The sequence below is a fragment of the Cajanus cajan genome, chromosome 4 (genome assembly GCF_000230855.2).
Source record: "Cajanus cajan strain Asha chromosome 4, NIPB_CcT2T_4, whole genome shotgun sequence".
NCBI classification, from domain to species: Eukaryota; Viridiplantae; Streptophyta; class Magnoliopsida; order Fabales; family Fabaceae; genus Cajanus; species Cajanus cajan.
The window spans coordinates 74600449-74619131 of NC_138520.1; the positions used below are offsets into that span (position 1 = coordinate 74600449).

Here is an 18683-nt window from a genome sequence, read left to right on the forward strand (position 1 = left end):
CACCCCCGGCGGGGTTTGGGTTTCCCCGCCCCGCCCCGCCCACGCCCCCGCTCCTATTTTTTTTTCTTCTTTTTTCTTTTAAATAAATATTAACAATTTAAAAAAATAAAAGAAAAGTAAAATAATATAAATTTTTACACATAAATATTTATAATTTTGGTTTATATATATATATAAATAATTTTTTAATTATATTATTAAGCGGGACAGGGGCGGGGGGGTATGGGGGTGGGGGCAAGGTGGGTCCCCGCTCCCGCCCCCGCCCCCGATTTTATCAATCGGGGAAGACTCGAACCCGATAAACACGGGTTTTCCCCATCTAAATCGGGGCGGGTTCGGGCGGGTACCCACGGGGGTAGGTTAGATTGTCATGCCTAATAGTTATATAAGTTATTGTGTAAGTATACTTGCTATAATAGAAAATAACAACCAAAAATGAAAACTCTCATAAGCTATATATATACCTTGGACAAATATAAATGCAATTACATTAAATACATAATAATATGTAAAATAAACCTTACTCACCAATTGAGCGGCTATATATGAGCACATTATATCAAAATAACTATAACGCAAAAGAGAGTCACCATTAGCATGACTCACCACTCTAACCAACCCCAAGAATCCAACTAATAATATTTTACTCTTATACCAAGTATGGTTATCACAATTTCACCCACAAGAAAAATACAAGTTAAACTTATAAATAAAAAAAAATTCATTATACTGAACAACTAAACAGCTCAACATTTTTAACTTCTATATAACATATAACTTCTCTAGCAACAATACAACATATAACTTAACAAATTAATCAACTTTAATTTATTCAACACAACAAGACATATAATTATATTTAATACGTCGTCAAGTCAACTAAGAACTCAATTTAATTTTTGTTATACATGTCAAAATAAAAGTAATGCAACTAAAAAATTGTATATTAAAAAAGAAATATTATTTTAAGTATTATTAAATAAAGAAAAAGTAGTTGAAATTTATTTATATTAAAAAAAATATGTAGGTTTTTTACTTATAAATTATAACAGAGAAAAGAGAGAGGTATCTTCTGTGAATTTCTTTCATGCGTTCCAAATTTAATAGTCTAAAGCAGTAATTACATTTTTTTTACAGGATTACATGATTTTCCTTCTGTAACAAATGGATTATTAATGGAAAGACCTTAAAACGAGGAATGGAAGAAAAGGGAGAACATCATTGATGGTCCCACCTTTACCTATAAGATTCCACGTTTTAAATTCATGCACAATGACGCGTATATATCTATGAATAATTGTGGCCAATTGAAATTCTCACACGAAAATCTTCACTTCAAATTTCTGCTCCAAAATCCTCTGTCATTTCCAACCTCAAAACTCATCCATCCTTTCTCTTTCTCATAGACCCACCAAGTGGATTTCCCAGATTCCACATTCTCTATATATATAATTGCTTAGTTCTTATTATAAAATATTCTCACACTAAATTTTTTTATAAGATATTTTTTTTACTGACTTTTATAAGATTTAATTATCTAATTTATCATGATTGAAAATATTAACCTAATCAATAACATTAAGTTTATATTTTTTTAAAAATTATTTTTGGTATTAATGAGACACTTATTTCACAAATTATTTATTGAAGTAAGGTAAATAATTTTAATTAAAAAAAGACAGAAAAAAAGTGTATATATAGATGGGTAGGTTGTTCAAGTTCCATATTCCTCATAAGTAAGTCTCTTTATAGAGTTAGTTATCCTTGAATAGGAAAAGGTTTGGTTAGTTTGTGAAACGAACCTTGTTGGTGGTACTTAATTTGTGATGGCATCATCAGTAAGTGGCCAGGCTTTGGTTCTGCTTCACAGTAGAGGAAACCGTCCTCTGAGATTTGGAGTGAAAAATGGTTCGGTTTTTGAGCATTGGGAAAGATTGGGATTGAGTAAGCGCATAAGGGCAATAGGGGATAACAGCTTTGAGGAAAAAGATGGGGCAGAGTCTGTGTTTCTGGCCAACTCTCAAAAGAGGAATAAGGTGCTAGCTTTGCAGAATGAACTACTTCAACAGGTATCTATATATTGCTCTCCTACCCTCTTTATTATATAATGTTTATCATGTTTATGTAATTTTTTTTTTATTAATTCTCTCTTCTTATTATATATGTCATCGATTATATTAATCACTTATTTCTCGTCTTTTTTATATCTTTTAAAGGTTAGACATGTCTTAAGTGTTTAAAAGAAATTCTTCTTGATATTGTGTTTGTCAAAATCATTCACTAACTAACGTTGTTATTTCCTTATTGGATTATAATTAAATTTTGTCAAAATTTATAATAATAAGAAACTAATACAATTTTTATGTTTGCATATATTTACAAATATATATTATGTCTAGGAGTTAATGATTATATATTATTAATTTGAAGTGTTCATTCAATCTCATAATAAGTGTTGTCCTAAATTATTTTATGCAAATTAAAAAAAAATTAATAAATAAATGAAAAATAAAAATTTTACAAAATTAATCTTATTATTAATCTTTATTAAAAGTGATGCAACGAGAAATCATTTTCCAAAGAATATTATGAGAGATATAAATAAAAATGATAATAATAAATATTATATTGAAAAATTAATATAACTCTTATTTTTTTCTTTAAACATCACACTTATGAGACAAAGGAAATATTATTTTAACTAGTCAAAATCATTATCATCATCACTTGTTAATTTTTTTTTGTAAAAGTCAATAAATGTGTGAACTGGCACAAAAAAAGTGTCTAGATTTTGAATTTTAATGAATATGATTCTCAATATTAATTGTATTATAATTTTAAATTATTATTGATATATTATACATTATAGAAATTTATAACGTTGCCTTAAAAAATAATTTAATTAAAAATCAATCTCATTCAAATCATTGAGTTAAATCAGATTAAGATAGTATGTATAGGATTCTAATTTCAAAATTTGATATTGTTATTGTAATTTTGATAGATAAAAAATCAGATTGAATTATATTTAATTTTAGAACCAACTTAAAGATGGAAAAGTTTTAAAAAAATCCATAAATTAGATGCAATTACTTTTTAATACTGATTAGTATATTAGGATTAGATTTAACCCTTTTAAAGTGATTAAAATGTACTTAAAGCTTTTCATTTTAATAATAGATTTGACAATCAATCAATAATAATAATTCTGTTTCATCATACTTCGTTAATCTCTTTGATGCTTTCTTAATCCAGTGAATTATCCCATTCATTCATGTTTTTTTCTTGTACATCGTAGGTTGTGGAAATAAAGAAACTGGTTTCTTCCGAATCAGGAGGGGAAAATATATCTTATGAACTCAGTGACAAATCTCCCTTAAATAAATCAAGTCCACAGAATGGTTCCACCTCTGATGAAGCTAATAAGGAGAAAGACGTTAAAATATATTTTAATGAACAATTGAAAGACAATCAACATGAAACAATTAGGCCTGATACTCTCTCAGCCTTCTTTGCAAATGGCACTGAACTTTTGAATATAAAGGTTGAAAATCAGGAAGATGTGAATGAAACTGCTACTACTATTGAGGGTGAAGGTGAAACTGAAATACCCCCACCTTTGGCAGGGACCAATGTCATGAATGTCATATTGGTTGCAGCAGAATGTGCTCCCTGGTCAAAAACAGGTAATTAGCTTGATCTCTATCTAAGGTTTCCCTTGTTAAATTCATGTTGATGATCTGTCCTGTTATAAGCCAAGTTAGGCATTATTCAGAATTTTTGAGAAACACTTCTTGAAAATCTCACATTTACTAATGATATGATTAAAATAGAGTATATAAATGAGAAATAATTTTTACCTTAATTATAAACTAGTTTTATAAGGTTAAGTTAAGTCCTAATCAACTTTTTTAAGATGAAAACAAAATTTATCATAATGAATATATTAGACTTATTAGACCATTTGCTATTACATTGTTATCTGATTCAAACCACCTTGACTCATTTGAATCATATTTTTCATCGTAAACCTTGCTCATAGACAACTTTATACCATTATATGGAAAATATATCCATTCACCACTTCCATGAGAAGATCCATTGAACTCACTCTCTTCATCTCTTTGTCAAACCATTTGTCATATCTTTTGTAGTCCTTGTGAGCATGCCATTTTCATTTTTGTGTAATTTAAAGACTTATCCTTGTGCTAATATTAATCATAGGTGGGCTTGGAGATGTAGTTGGCTCCTTACCAAAGGCTTTGGCCAGACGTGGACATAGAGTTATGGTAAAATGCTGCTTAATGAATTTTTGATTATCGCATCTATGGGAAGAGATTTTACTCTTCAAATTTATTCCTTCACAAATGAAGAACAACATGAAATTCACAAAATCTTTTCCCGGTTCCTTTTGAATAATATATGAATTTTCTAATATCTTTCTTCCCTATTTTCCTCATAGGTTGTGACACCTCGCTATGGTAATTATGCAGAAGCCCAAGATACAGGAGTGAGAAAAACGTACAGAGTAAATGGTCATGTATGCAGAAGCTACTTTATCAGTAATCAATTAAATTCTTTGAATCTATTAAATTTCTTATACTTTTAATGGTTTACTAATTACTAACCTTTCTAACTATCGTTTACAGGATTTGGAAGTAAAATATTTCCAAGCCTTCATTGATGGTGTAGACTTTGTTTTCATTGACAATCCAGTTTTTCATCATCTAGAACGTAACATATATGGAGGAAGCCGATTGGTAATAATCTATTTTTGTTAAGTTGATGACCATTGTTACATATTTCAATTTTCATTGATTGTCATATAACATTATCCAGCACCTTCTCAAGGCCCTAGAAAGAAAAAAGAAGGGCAAAAACAATAGCCTTCTGATTTTGTAAGCTATTGGTTTCATTCATTAGCTAAATGATTACGCAAGGTGTAATCAAAATGCTGTAATGTTATCTTTTCGTTATTTTTTAGCCATTTGACACATGTTGTCATTTATGGAACAGGATATTCTGAAACGCATGGTGCTGTTTTGCAAGGCAGCTGTTGAGGTACATAAACTAAATGGCATTGTAACTGAAACAGTTAAAGTGATACTCAGCTATATAATATTTGAAGGGAGTTTTAGCAGATTACATAAGCTATTTATTTAAGCTGGAAACAAAAATATCCTGGTGCTAGATTGTGGACAGATGTGGTTAACATGGTTATTATGAATCATTTTTTATCAGTGGTCAAGTTCTATTTCAAATTTTTATTTTTGTATGCTTGCAATGTGACAAAACGAATTTTACAATTACAGGTTCCTTGGCACGTTCCATGTGGGGGTGTTTGCTATGGAGATGGAAATTTGGCATTCATAGCAAATGATTGGCATACTGCATTGCTGCCTGTATATCTGAAGGCATATTATCGTGACCATGGTTTAATGAAGTATACAAGATCAGTTCTTGTGATTCATAACATAGCTCACCAGGTTCCATCTCTATCTAGATAACCATTTAATATAGTGAACTCATCGTTCTGTACAGTTAAAGAAGAAGCTGCTGGATATGTTGTTTTTCATGTTTTAGTCACGCATATTGTACACTTAATATAATTAAGGTGTGTTTGGAAACTTGTTCAATTCAACTGAAAGTCAATTCATCTTTAGAGTTGCTTCTACATTTGGGCATTGGAATTCAAGAAAATTCCACTCAACATGGTTTAAATGGATTTCCTAACGCAATTAGAATGGAAATAAGTGTATTTACTGATTATAAAATGATTAGAATTCCTAGTTCACATTTTTATCAGGTTCAATAAAAGGATTTATTAATATAGAAAATGAGTGAAAGGAAACATGTCTTTGGATCAGTATCTTTGAATATATCTATATAATTGTTCCATAAAATACATCTATGCTCCAAATTTGCACTTCAACCTCAAATTTGTTGAAAATTTCGGTAATATAAATTATGACATTTTTTGGAGTGAGTATAAGCCAAATTTGGCATATATCCCATTTGTTGGATGGTAAAAAATTCCATTATTGAGCAATAAGTATGTGTACTTCCCTATTTATAAGTTTTGACTAGATTAACATGAGAGTGATAAGAGAATCTAGTAAGAGAATCTAGCACCAGGGTAGATTTCTTAAATCCCTATAAAGATACTGTTATAAAAAAAACGTGGAGTCATTTTTTTCTGTGAAATGTTCATATTTCTTTATAGAGTAATAAATCAAGAAAATGTTTACTCAACAGACACACCTGAGATATTAAATTATTTGTAGGATGAACCAGAAATCTTTTTTTTTTTTTCTTTTCTTACTTTTGAATGAGAAACTACTCCAAATGGAGCCAGATCATTGAAGTTGGTTTCATCTACATAATAGTTAATAGTTAGAATCTAAACTGCATTTTTTCCTACATTGAGAAGGAACATTGAAACAAACTTTATTTCCTTACAGGGTCGGGGGCCTGTCGATGATTTCTTCCTTGTGGATTTACCTGAGCACCACATAGACCTTTTCAAATTATATGACCCCATTGGAGGTGACCACTTCAACATCTTTGCAGCTGGATTAAAGGCAGCAGATCGTGTTGTCACTGTTAGTCATGGATATGCATGGGAGCTCAAGACTTCTGAAGGTGGTTGGGGCTTGCATGGGATCATAAATGATAACGATTGGAAACTGAGAGGCATTGTAAATGGAATTGACAACAAAGATTGGAACCCTGAGTTTGATGTTCACTTGAAATCAGATGGCTACACTAACTACTCCCTTGAGACACTCTCTAGTGGCAAGGCTAAATGTAAAGCAGCATTGCAAAAGGAGCTTGGTTTGCCTGTGGACAAGGATGTTCCGGTAATCGGATTCATTGGAAGGTTGGATCAGCAGAAAGGAGTTGATCTCATAGGTGAAGCAATTCCTTGGTTGATGGGCCAGGATGTGCAGCTAGTGATGTTAGGCACTGGAAGGCCTGATCTAGAACGCATGCTTAGGCAATTTGAGAGCCAACACCATGACAAGATAAGGGGTTGGGTTGGCTTTTCTGTGAAGATGGCTCACAGGATCACGGCTGGTGCAGACATATTGCTTATGCCATCAAGGTTTGAGCCATGTGGATTGAACCAACTCTATGCCATGAATTATGGGACAGTTCCTGTTGTGCATGCTGTTGGTGGACTGAGAGACACAGTGAAGCCTTTTGATCCTTTTAGTGAGTCAGGAGTTGGGTGGACATTTAATAGTGCAGATTCAGGTAAGTTGGTAGATGCATTAGGGAATTGTTTATGGACCTATAGGGAGTATAAGAAGAGCTGGGAAGGGCTTCAAAGGAGAGGAATGACACAAGATCTTAGTTGGGACAATGCTGCTCAGCAGTATGAGGAGGTGCTTCTTGCTGCCAAATACCAATGGTGAACTTTTGGCATTTGTTCCATCTAAGAATACTGGTCCATATGGAGCTTGTTCATGTTGAATACTTTTCAGTGTGCTAATTGATGTATTAGGGAAGAGAATTGTGCTAGTTATTTACGAGTCTGTTTGAATACAAACTTAGAAACACTTTTGAGAAATTTTCTACCGAAAAATACTCTTTATTTTTTTGTAGAGAAGTTCTCAAAAGCTCTACTAATTTTTATCCACCAAGTTCTAAACTTTATAGGTTAGTATAGAGCCTCAGTGATGGGAAATGGGAAGGCCAAATTTTGGTGATGCTTGGGTTATGTAACTGTTATATAGTTGACCCTTTGTGTCAATGTAAAAGGAATTAAGGATCATACCATGTTTAGAACATGTTTAATTCACGATCTAATTGGTTAAACCAATTAATCCGGTTTGATGGGGAAAAAATCTTTAAATAGGGCAAATGCTGATAATAGAGTCTATAATAAGATAGTGTTGGAAAATAAAATAAGTCTCACATCAGTGGATTAACATCAAATAAAAAGGTGTGTAAGAGGTGCGACATTTATAAAATTCAACATGATGCCAAAGCTCGCGTAGTCTAATAGCTCAACCCCTATATTGAGGGTCTAAAGGAAAACATGAAACCGCAATTAGAGAAAAGGAAAAAAGAAAAAAAGAATGAAGATTATGTCATACTCATTTTTGAAAGTTGAATTCAGTATCCATATTAAATTCTGGTTAACATAGCGCTCCTAATTTCAAATCAGGAGCATAGTTTTTATAACAATTACAATATCATTGTATACTGAAATTTGGTATTGATCAAATTATTTGCACGGGTAGCATTTCTCACAATTACAATTCTTCAAAATATTTTATACTGTATTAGTTCTAATTCCAACACCACTTTAGAATATTTAGTATTAGAAATACGAGCAAGAGTCTAAAACATATTCTTAAAAGTATAATTTTCTTGTACTTGTAAGCGAAAAGATTTTCATATTATACTAATGGAGGAAAAATCACTTCATGTCTATGTTAAAAAAAATAAGTGTGCAGATATTATTCATTGAGTGGATAATCACTTTTTTATATATTTTTAATTTTATCCTTAAAGATACATTGGTAGGAAAATATTGAAATATAATAAAAGGTATGAAAGTCTTAATAAAAATATACATGAAAGAAAGGTATTTTATTTATATATTACTAACGTAAAAAAGTCATAGTATGTCTCGATCATGATGTGTGTGTTATTTAAAAATAAAATCAAAATAAAAGATATTATATCACAAGTCTTTCAAAAAGGAGACAATGCAGTTATTAGAAGTTAGGTTAAACATAATTACTATGCAAATAAATTTAACTTAAACTTATGTACATAGGAATAAATATGTTTACATAAAAGTGGACGCAAAAAGTGGATATCAAGAGTATTATCATTTTTATTAATAGTATAGGTTATAGGTATCAACCAATTAGAAATTATTATAAATATAATTTTAAAATAAGTATTGTAAAAAATGACAATCTAATATTAGATAGTGGTGTATAAAACATTTATAGTACAAATAAATTATTTAATGGTATCATAACTCATGAAATTATTGAAATATCTAATAGTAGTTGATTTTATATTACAAGTGGTTAACAATGTAAAGAGATTATTAACCATAATGCATAATTAACATAATATGGTAAAGTTTTTCTTCAAAGTGATTAATCGGATTATGAAATCATTGATCATCATGTGTGACTAAGTACAATCATAAATTTAATTAACTTTGTTTTATAAGTTGTTAAAAGTAAATAAATGAAATCATATTAATTATCAATTTGTGACTATTAGTATTAAAATGTCTAAAGGCATATCACTTTACCTTAGTTAATAGTATTTTAAGGTTACTGAAATATTTAATGATAGTTAATTACTTAAAAATAAAATTAATTATATTTACATACATGAATATCTAACTTCAGTCACACAAATTTAACAAAATGCAAACTTATATATATTTAGGACATAAAAAAAAAACACACACACTCTTTTCATAGCAATTAGGAGAAAAGAGATACTTCTTGCCTCTAAATATTTTTAAAATAAAATAAATAAAAAACATAATAGTGTGAATAGATATTGAATTGGTTAATAATGATTACTAAAATTATTTTTTTTCTTAATAATTAAGGAAATAATCATCCATTAATTGTAGAGACGAAAAATGATTATAAAAATAAGTATCCATATTAGTATAGATAAATGAAACTTGCTTGAGAAAAATAATTGAACATTTTACCGAGGGCACATTGTCTAAATGACAAGTTATTAAATTGTTATATAACACAACTTCGAGTTGCAACGCATAAAAATAAATAAATAGCCAACTAAAAAAATGAATTACACGTCTTCCATTTTTTACTAGACCTGATTGATGACGTGAAACACAGGCCATAAACGATTTTTAAATTTCATCCAAGTTCTAAAATTTTACATAACTATTCAGAACTTCAGCGTATGTACCTGTCTCCAAATCCAGGTTTATATATTGGAGACAATGAAATCAACTTTCCATATGAATCACTGATAAATAGCATCAATTAATTCCAGAAAGACTAAGAAAGAAAGAACCACATTGAAATAAAACACAACACTTTTATAGTTTTATTGATTTTATCAAAGGCAATGGACAGTTATTTAACACTCACCATGACGATGTTACAAATACAATGCCACGAATATTGATTGAGAAACTAGACTCATGTGATTGTAGCCCCTTCAAAATGAATACATCAACAGATATCAACTAGCAAAAGAAACTTCTATGTACCTCTTTAACTATAAGGGGAGTGCTTCATGACTTCATCAAAAGGAAGCCCTTCTCTCCCTACCAAAATCCACATAGGAACGCGTTGAAAGCAGTCCTGCAAATCCCTTAGACAGACAACCTTCAACTGCACATGGGGACATAGATGAACACAATGGGCTGTTATGTCTACTGGTTTCCATACATTCCTCTGCTGTGTTCCCTGCTGGATCTGCATCATGAGCTCTACTTCTTTTACAATTTGAAAAGATCATGTCACTGGATTCCATATCATCATTTTTTCTCGAGTCCTCAGGCAACTTCCTCTTTAGACTAGAAAAACTTCTCAGTCCTGTATGAAAACCATAGTCAGCTACTACAGATTTATATAGCAGTGAATGAGACTCTAAATCCTTATATCAGGGAATGGCTATAACTAAAATAAACTGACCAGGAAGGGGGTCCTCAAAAACATATGACTGAGATTCTGGATCACCACAGCTACAATGGCAGTTGGAATTGTCATAATATGATCCTTGCACCCTGCATGACAATGTACTAAATGAAAATCGAAGATGTTGATCAAATAAAATCCAATGTATATAAAATTAATCATGGAACAATGCCTAAAATTGGTTTCTTGCAAAATTTTTAGAACGCAAGGCAAATTAAACCCAGCAGGGAGGAAAAACCCCATAGATTCTGTCGATGAAATACAGCAAGATTTAAAAGCAATGTCATTAAATCCATGTATTTCAGTCTCAGCAACAGAACCCACAGAATTTCACACAACCGCTGACTATCCTTTCTAAATATGGGATATCTTTCACCGGACTGCATTTTGTGAAAATTGTTAAAGCCTAAAAATGTCCAGCAATATCCGATGCCAGCTTGTGGATATCAGAAAATTCTGCCATTTAAACCACTTACCATGTCCAAAAGTTAAGCCAAGATCAACCCTTTTACAAATTACAATCACAAGAAGTAAATATTGTCCAACAAAATTGTATCACTTGAGTGGCTAATGGCCTCCAGAATCGTCCTTAAAATTCAAATTCCAGATTTGAAACGTTATGCCCTTATCCTAGGAACCGAGTTTGTCTCCTGTCAAAGATTCAATTCTCCTAAAACTAAAAGCCTCAGTTGTTAGTTGAAGACTCATGATTGCTTTTACATCTCTAACACAACCCTTCACGGAAGACCCTTTGAACTTAAAAGTATGGACATTACACAGACCTGCTCTACCTTATGCTAAAATTCAACCACCTTTTTTAAATTGAAAGAATGGGTGTAGCAAGGATTGAACTCCTAAGTCCTGCTACTGGATCAAAAGGCTCTGATATCACGTAAGACCAACAGTCCTAAATGCTTATGCCATTAGGTGAAGGCTTCTGATTTGTTTTGTACCTCTTCACATCTGCATATTGGAAGTATCTGGGCAACTATTCACTTATATCACTTCTATTCCTTATCAGCAAGTATCTGATCTTCTAGTCGCCTAGTCCCCTATTCTTCACTGTTTGAATAGACACAACTTCTGAAATTCCTATTCCATCTAGGAAATCTAAAATTCACTCATCCAGGCAGAAAATTTTGCCTAGACCATAATAATCAGTAGAACAAGGCCAACTAAAGCCAAATTTTGTCCCGAGTCAGTATAATAACATAATGTCAATATTTCCTTGACTCCTCCTCAGTCATACAATCAGACCACCACGATGACCTAAACGACTCACTGTATTCTATCTTAATGAACATTCTATGCTAAACTTCAAGTCCCCAACATCTGGATTGTGCATAATACCAACATAACCCTGAATTTGAAGCAACTTTTGAGATCTGGATTCTGAAAGTCACCAATAAGTTAATCAGCATGATCAATTATAAACAACCTTCCAAACATTTTTGTAACCCATATAAAGGTTTTGTAAGCTAAAACAGGTACATGCCACCCTTAAACAGCGCCTGACCTATTTACTAATCCTAAGGAAAACCATTCTCAGCACAATCTCCTCTAAAATATCCGCTGATAAGAAGGTCATCCTACAGAACCCTTATGAAAAGGATGATAACTCATGTAGTTATATTCATGAAATTAGTCAACCTAACATTTCACTCCATCTATATAATATATATGGCATCAACCACAACCAATAAAATATTAATCCAATATTTGGCATCTTAGGGAACTATATGGACCAACCAATGCCATTGGGCTATATCAAAAATTAATATTTCAGTAAACCTAACAGGGATAATTTATCTTCAAAAACCTTATAAAAACTTTAGATGCTTTGTTTGGCCATAAAGAAATCATACCTGTACATATGCTCAACAAAATCATCTATTAAAACAGGCCAAGCACCTGCAAGAAAAAAAAAAAATTGATCATTGCATCAGTAACTCAAACCACCTCATCCACCCGAAACTCTCCTCTTCCATTAATTAAAGGATACCAAAAACTTTTTTACTGACCTCACTATTTAACATGAGAATACCTTAATTACATGCAGATGCATTAAATAACCATGCAACTACAATTGTATCAAATAATACTTAATTAAATGACATAGAGAGGGGTATCTAAGTACCAATATCTACACTCTACAGTTAATTGTAGCAAGCACACAATGAAAACAGTACCTTCAGGATCATATGCTTCCAGACTATCACGGGTACACCAGCTGAAAGCTAGAACCTGTTGCCAGGTATCCTCGGAGATGTTGTATCGTTGATTTTTCTAAATAAAAATTAATAGATCAGCATTAAAAAAAATAATAATAATAAAGTAAAATAACACAACCGTAGTAGGTTGTACAAATGGATTGACCCATGGGTCAACCTGGTCTAATCCATCTATGATCTAACTCAAATGTTAAACGGACTGAACTTATACATTGAGATTATGATAGGATGATAGTATTGTGCAGCCCTGATCCCAAAGCAAGGTGATGCCACATGGGTCCAAGCCTAATTTCTCAGCTCTACAATCCTATCCTATAACATAAAATTGGTCACTCCCTCTTATTCTATGCTCTTTCACAGACTCATGTCTATTCATATCTTTCCTGGCCTCTCCTGTGTTTTCCACTCTGTTCCCCAATTTCCCTTTTTTGGTAAGCTTCCAATCTCCCTTTACCCCCCCCCCCCCCCCCATTTTAGCGTTTAAATGGCAAACCAAGATATAGGCCATCAGCTTCCAGCAGAGTGGTCAATATGCACTATAGTGCTGCTATGGCATTGCATGGCTATGGACCGCTCGGTGGAACCCAGCTCACTGTCATGCCTGGAGTGCCATGAATCATGAGTACTATTGGCATCACAACCGCTATTACATTAGACGCAAAATCCCCCCTTTTTTAGCCCCTCAAACAATATTGGTTGGTGCTGTTTTTTGGGAAGGGAAGGGGTTGAGGGGAATCTTGGGATTTTTCCCTCCTTTTATTTCATCGGAACATAAACCCTATTTTCCCACTCTCACTCCTTTTGAAGGCTAAATAACACTGGTCTCTTCTCACTTCAATGCAAATTGCAAACCATCTGACCAAAAGTTCTCAGTTGCTTTTACAGCCAACTCATGGCATGCTTGGTAGGGTGTCCAGCCAACCCCACACTCTGAAACTTTGGGACACCATTCTACAGGCTCTACTCTGATCACATCTTTTGGGTCTGTTCTGTTCACGTCAAATAGGGGTCTATGTTTTGCTTTATATTCCTTATTTTCACTAATCCTTTCTTGCTATACTTCTTTTTTCCTTTTATATGACTTGACTCTTACTGTTATTACTTATTCACTCCTGTGTTTGCCTTAACAATAGGACGTCTAATTATTAACTAGGAATACAGCATTAATTATGGGTAACTTTTTTATTTTTAGCATTTACATATATGTAATATAAATTTATTTATTTGTATATGGAAAGTTCATAATAGCGGTCACCCAACTATCCCCTAAAGCAGTTTCAGGATCAGCCATTCTGCTGCCATTATCTGGGATTGAAAGCTATGGCTTCCTATATAGTTATATTAATGAATTGTTATAATATAATTTGCAATTTTGCATTAATACTATTTTGGTGATGATTTCTTGTTATATTATGAACAACTTTTGTTAATTTTCAAACATCCACATCACTTCAGTGATGTGGCTGCATCATCACCTTAACATGTCAAATCAAAGTGATGTGGTTTTGGCGGTCGCTACCTCAACCAACTCTTTGGCTCATAACACCATTGCTGTAAAAGTGTTATATAGTACAACTTTTAGAATGTGCTGTATCCCTAAGCTCATGCCCCATGTAGTACATGTGCTTCCTAGGTTTTCCCCACCCCACGAAACACTACACTTAACCTACAAATTCTAATCCTTCCACTAATAGACAGCATTCGCCATAAGAAATTTATATATGGTTAAAATTACTCAACCACAACCCTGATGACCCAAAACAGTTTCTCAGTTCTCAAAGCATTATCATACCTCAACAAAGTCACACCATGGATGAAGCAGATGAAACCGCCCAGCAAGAACTAATTTCCATGCCATTACTGCTCTGCTTACAGCTGTAAATAATCAAAGTTTTAACAATTAAATGAAATAAACAGTGAGTATTACATACCGCTAACCACCATATGGAATAAATAAAAGATTAGGTACAAATTACTAATCTTGAACACTTACTAATATTCTTTTGACCATTTTCACGACACATGAAGAAAACAAAATCATAGAACCGAGAGAATTCTGAAAAGTCCACCTAAACAGAGAATCAAAGTAATTATAAGTGGTGGAAAAAAAAAAAAACACTGCAAACGAGTGCAAGAAGTCTTTGCAACATGCTATATCATTTTTTCTTCCCTCTCCCTAGAGTATAGATAATGCACAATCACTTGGAATTTCATTTTTATTTTCGAAAAGTCTCAGTGACAGAGGCAAGGGATGTTAATATGTTATTTGGTGTCTTACTTCTGTGCATCCGACTGATGCAACTGATAGCAGTAAAACTCTTCTTATATAATTCAGAAAAGGAAATGGTAAAACATACTTGTGTACTAGTAGAAAGAAAACATTTTCTTGGATAAAAATATATGAAACTGCATAAATGAATAGTGTCAAAGAAATCAAAGCTCACCGTCAAATCCAACCGTGACATGAGCATTGAAAGTTCATCAAAAATTGTTACCCTGGAAAATTTGGCATGTCAACAATTTTGTTATATAAGAAAGATGCACACATGGTCTAATCAAATAATTTCATGAACATTTAAATTAAAATTAACCTACACATGATACAGCAGCAACTTCAATACACATGAAAATTTAGCTGGAGAGGAGAGTGGAAAAACAATTTAGAAGCATAACTTTAATGCAGATTGCAAATGTAAAGAACCCAAGATCCAATCATAACCCAAAAATTGTCAGGGTTAAGGTGAAGCCTGAAGCCCACATTTTCCATACCAAAAATACCAAAAACAACAATATGTAGAAAATTCCACAGACTTTGTAATAGAACACTTATGCTCATCACAGAAATAGACATAAAAACATATCCAATCATGCATCTATATGATGTTATCATATGAACAGCATCACCTGAACTACTGAACGAGCAGTTTCAACACCTATTATCTTAGTTAGCTTGAAAGCAGTTATCTAAAACAGCATGAATCTAAACATTTTGATTGCTCATTCAGAATTTCTGTTTGTTTCGTATCATCTTCTTAGAAAGTGGGTTTGAGCCTAACTCAATCCTACAAAACCAACTTATAAGGTGAGAATTATCCCCCACTTATAAACTTTTTATTTGTCTTATTTCTAATCGATACGAGACTTAGATTTTTTCCAAAACATCCCTGCACATCCAGCACTCTTAGGTTTGGTATGTGAATATATGGTAGATGACCCGTTTTAATGATCTAGGATAGCTAAGACTTAGGTTTTTTTCAATACACCGCCTCACACCCAACACTATTGGGTCAATTGCGTATATCAATGGTAGGTGACCCTTTTAAAGTGTATCTAGATAGCTCTAATATCATCTTAGAAAGTGAGTTTGAGTCTAATTCAACCCTATAAATCTGACTTGTACAATGAGGATTGCCCCCTATTTATAAATTTTGTTTCTTTCTCTTATCTTTAGTCGATGTGGAACTTAGGTTTTCCCCAATAGATCCCAATTTTAATGTTTTTTCATAGAAGCAAAACTGCAAAAGATTAATTACTGAACATATTTCCATTGTCATATTCCCCTTGATTATTGAGAACGGAACTCCCCCTTTAGTATTCATGGTTTCCTTGAAGGAAAATTTGCCTCATTTAAACTACAAAGATTTTTATTCCAAGTTCCAACATATGGGCCTTGGCCTTCTCTTATTAACATAAATGGTATAACACAATCCATGTATCCCTGTCCTCATTACTTTGGGATGGAAATGGAACTAAATAATCACATTGTACTTCTCAATTCCTCAATCAGGTGACACGAATGCCAATTTTGTTATTTTTTTGAATCATAAATGCATCATCAGACCTCTTCATCCAAGACCAAATTCTCTTTGTAAACTTATTTCCTTTGTCATGTCATCATCATAATAATTCTGGCATGGTTGTTAAATTCAATAATTACCAAGTCAAATATAATCTTCTTGTCTTACTTCATATCTTGTTTAAAATCTGCCAGAGTTATTTCCAAATCACAGAACTAAATGCACTGCTTGAAATTGAGACTATAAAGGAAAGTACAAGACCAATGGAAGAGGATTTGCAGCAATATTCACAATTTTTAACTTAAAATCATGACGCAAGTTTGTTGTATTTGTACAATTGTTCCATAAGAAACTACCACTGAAAAATAAGTGTCTTTCTGAGTCCAATATATTCCCATTTGCAAGAGAGAATCAACATAAAATTCCTTAAATAATGAACTACTTATTGATACTTAGAAATCAACAAATTAGCATCAGAGTTCCAAAATGTTTGCCTTAGAATAATAACCATCCTAACATGAGTCAAGAACAAGTAGCAAAAGAAATCATATTAGTGCCTGCGTTTTCAACTGTGTCCTATAGTAGTGCAATAATGGCTTCATGGCGCAGCTCGCTGTCGCACCTGGAGTGGTGTGAACCGCAGCCTTTCGTGGCCATCACAAACGCTATTGCATTAACAGGCATAAAGCCATTTTGACCCTGAACATAAACTGTTTGAAGATGTTTTAGGCGGGTGGCAATCTTGGGATTTCACCCCCACCCCACCCCTCTTATGTTAAACCTGTTTTGGAGACCCTGTCCAGATCATTTGCACACTGAAACCATGTCAAAATCATTTCCACCAACACCACCCCCACCACCACCCACTAAAACCCTAACCTTTGCCAACAGATTCCAGCGGCCCACGTAAACTCCTGACAGATTTCAGACAAACCCAGACAATTCCCAGCAGATTCACATCATGCTCAGCTGATTGAAACGTGTGTTTACTTCTCAAACTCTAATCTTTTATCATTAATTATGAATGTCATAAATTTTAGGTATTTTTTATCTTTCAGCAAATATGTGTTATATAAAACTATGTTTGGGTTTAGGGTTCACGACGATCATCACGCTATCCGCTATACTGATATACCATTTTTGGGGTCGACCCCTCTATGCCGTTATTTGCCATTGTCTACTATGAATAGTACAAAAACACTCATAGGCTTCAAAATTATCACAGGAAAATCTCAAAGAAACACATACCCTGCACTAACTCGAGACTCCACCAATTTTGAGAGCTGTGTGAGTGCCTCCCTTGAGACCTTAGCCTTCTGAAGGTCACTGTCTTGCCTGTACCCTTCTTCCCCAGTAACATATGCATGTCCTGATTTTATCTCTGTACAACCACACTCAAATAAATAAAATAATAATAATATTAATAAATAATAAATAATCACATACATATCACCACAAACATAACTAACCAAAAAATCATATTTAAAACTAAATTCTTATTCTTCCGGTTCCCTTTTTTTTTCTTAGAGAGAGAAAACTATACCAATACCACGATGATCAAATTAAGCCATGCCACAAGACCCAGAAAAGAAAGAATTAAATTTCCGCGACCCAAAAGAACAAAATATTGGAGAAACAAAAGAAAAACAAAACTTGCTGCATAATCAAAAACCGAATTGAAGTTTGCTGCGTGGGATTGAAAAGGGGAAGTGAGGGAGATTACCACAGTATCTTCGATAAATCTCAAAGACGTCGATCCGAGATGCATCCATGGATTGGTGAACTTTGCCCTCCGAAGCTCTTCGAGCAAGCAGCGAGCAGAGGAGAGAGAGACAAACACGGATACGAGACGCTTTATTAATAATCCTATGTAATGTCGAACCCGGTAGAGTTTGTAAATTTCAAATTTTCATTTTATTTTTGGTCCAATATGTTAAATCAGAATAATTCTAGAGTTTATTGCGGGTAATTACTTTTTAATCTATAAAAAA

At 33.0% G+C, this 18683-nt stretch overlaps 2 protein-coding genes across 2 annotated transcripts; one reads left to right on the forward strand and one right to left on the reverse strand.

Moving 5' to 3' along the window:
• Nucleotides 1-1675: 1675 nt before the first annotated feature.
• On the forward strand, nucleotides 1676-7777 carry LOC109802053 (granule-bound starch synthase 2, chloroplastic/amyloplastic). The gene is made up of 8 exons (XM_020363260.3): nucleotides 1676-2069; nucleotides 3299-3686; nucleotides 4225-4289; nucleotides 4463-4540; nucleotides 4650-4760; nucleotides 5017-5061; nucleotides 5313-5486; nucleotides 6462-7777. Exons 1-8 carry the CDS (start codon nucleotides 1827-1829, stop codon nucleotides 7416-7418), a joined length of 2061 nt encoding a protein of 686 aa, XP_020218849.1. The 5' UTR covers nucleotides 1676-1826; the 3' UTR covers nucleotides 7419-7777.
• Nucleotides 7778-10039: 2262 nt separating this feature from the next.
• Nucleotides 10040-18574, reverse strand: AAR3 (defective in cullin neddylation protein (DUF298)). Its single transcript, XM_020363204.2, has 9 exons — nucleotides 18416-18574; nucleotides 17941-18073; nucleotides 15340-15391; nucleotides 14889-14964; nucleotides 14688-14770; nucleotides 12854-12950; nucleotides 12530-12575; nucleotides 10662-10753; nucleotides 10040-10562 (listed from the first exon to the last, which is right to left on the reverse strand). Exons 1-9 carry the CDS (start codon nucleotides 18462-18464, stop codon nucleotides 10270-10272), a joined length of 921 nt encoding a protein of 306 aa, XP_020218793.1. The 5' UTR covers nucleotides 18465-18574; the 3' UTR covers nucleotides 10040-10269.
• Nucleotides 18575-18683: the final 109 nt, after the last annotated feature.

What these genes read in the sequence shown, in the direction of transcription:
- LOC109802053 (XM_020363260.3), top strand. Translation starts at nt 1,827, where the DNA reads ATGGCATCATCAGTAAGTGGCCAGGCTTTGGTTCTGCTTCACAGTAGA. An exon ending in TGCTCCCTGGTCAAAAACAG is followed by an intron (nt 3,687 to 4,224) that starts GTAATTAGCTTG and finishes TATTAATCATAG; the next exon opens with GTGGGCTTGGAGATGTAGTT. An exon ending in TTCATAACATAGCTCACCAG is followed by an intron (nt 5,487 to 6,461) that starts GTTCCATCTCTA and finishes ATTTCCTTACAG; the next exon opens with GGTCGGGGGCCTGTCGATGA.
- AAR3 (XM_020363204.2), bottom strand. Translation starts at nt 18,464, where the DNA reads ATGGATGCATCTCGGATCGACGTCTTTGAGATTTATCGAAGATACTGT. An exon ending in GATTTATCGAAGATACTGTG is followed by an intron (nt 18,074 to 18,415) that starts GTAATCTCCCTC and finishes GTGGTTGTACAG; the next exon opens with AGATAAAATCAGGACATGCA. An exon ending in AAATGGTCAAAAGAATATTA is followed by an intron (nt 14,771 to 14,888) that starts GTAAGTGTTCAA and finishes GATTATTTACAG; the next exon opens with CTGTAAGCAGAGCAGTAATG.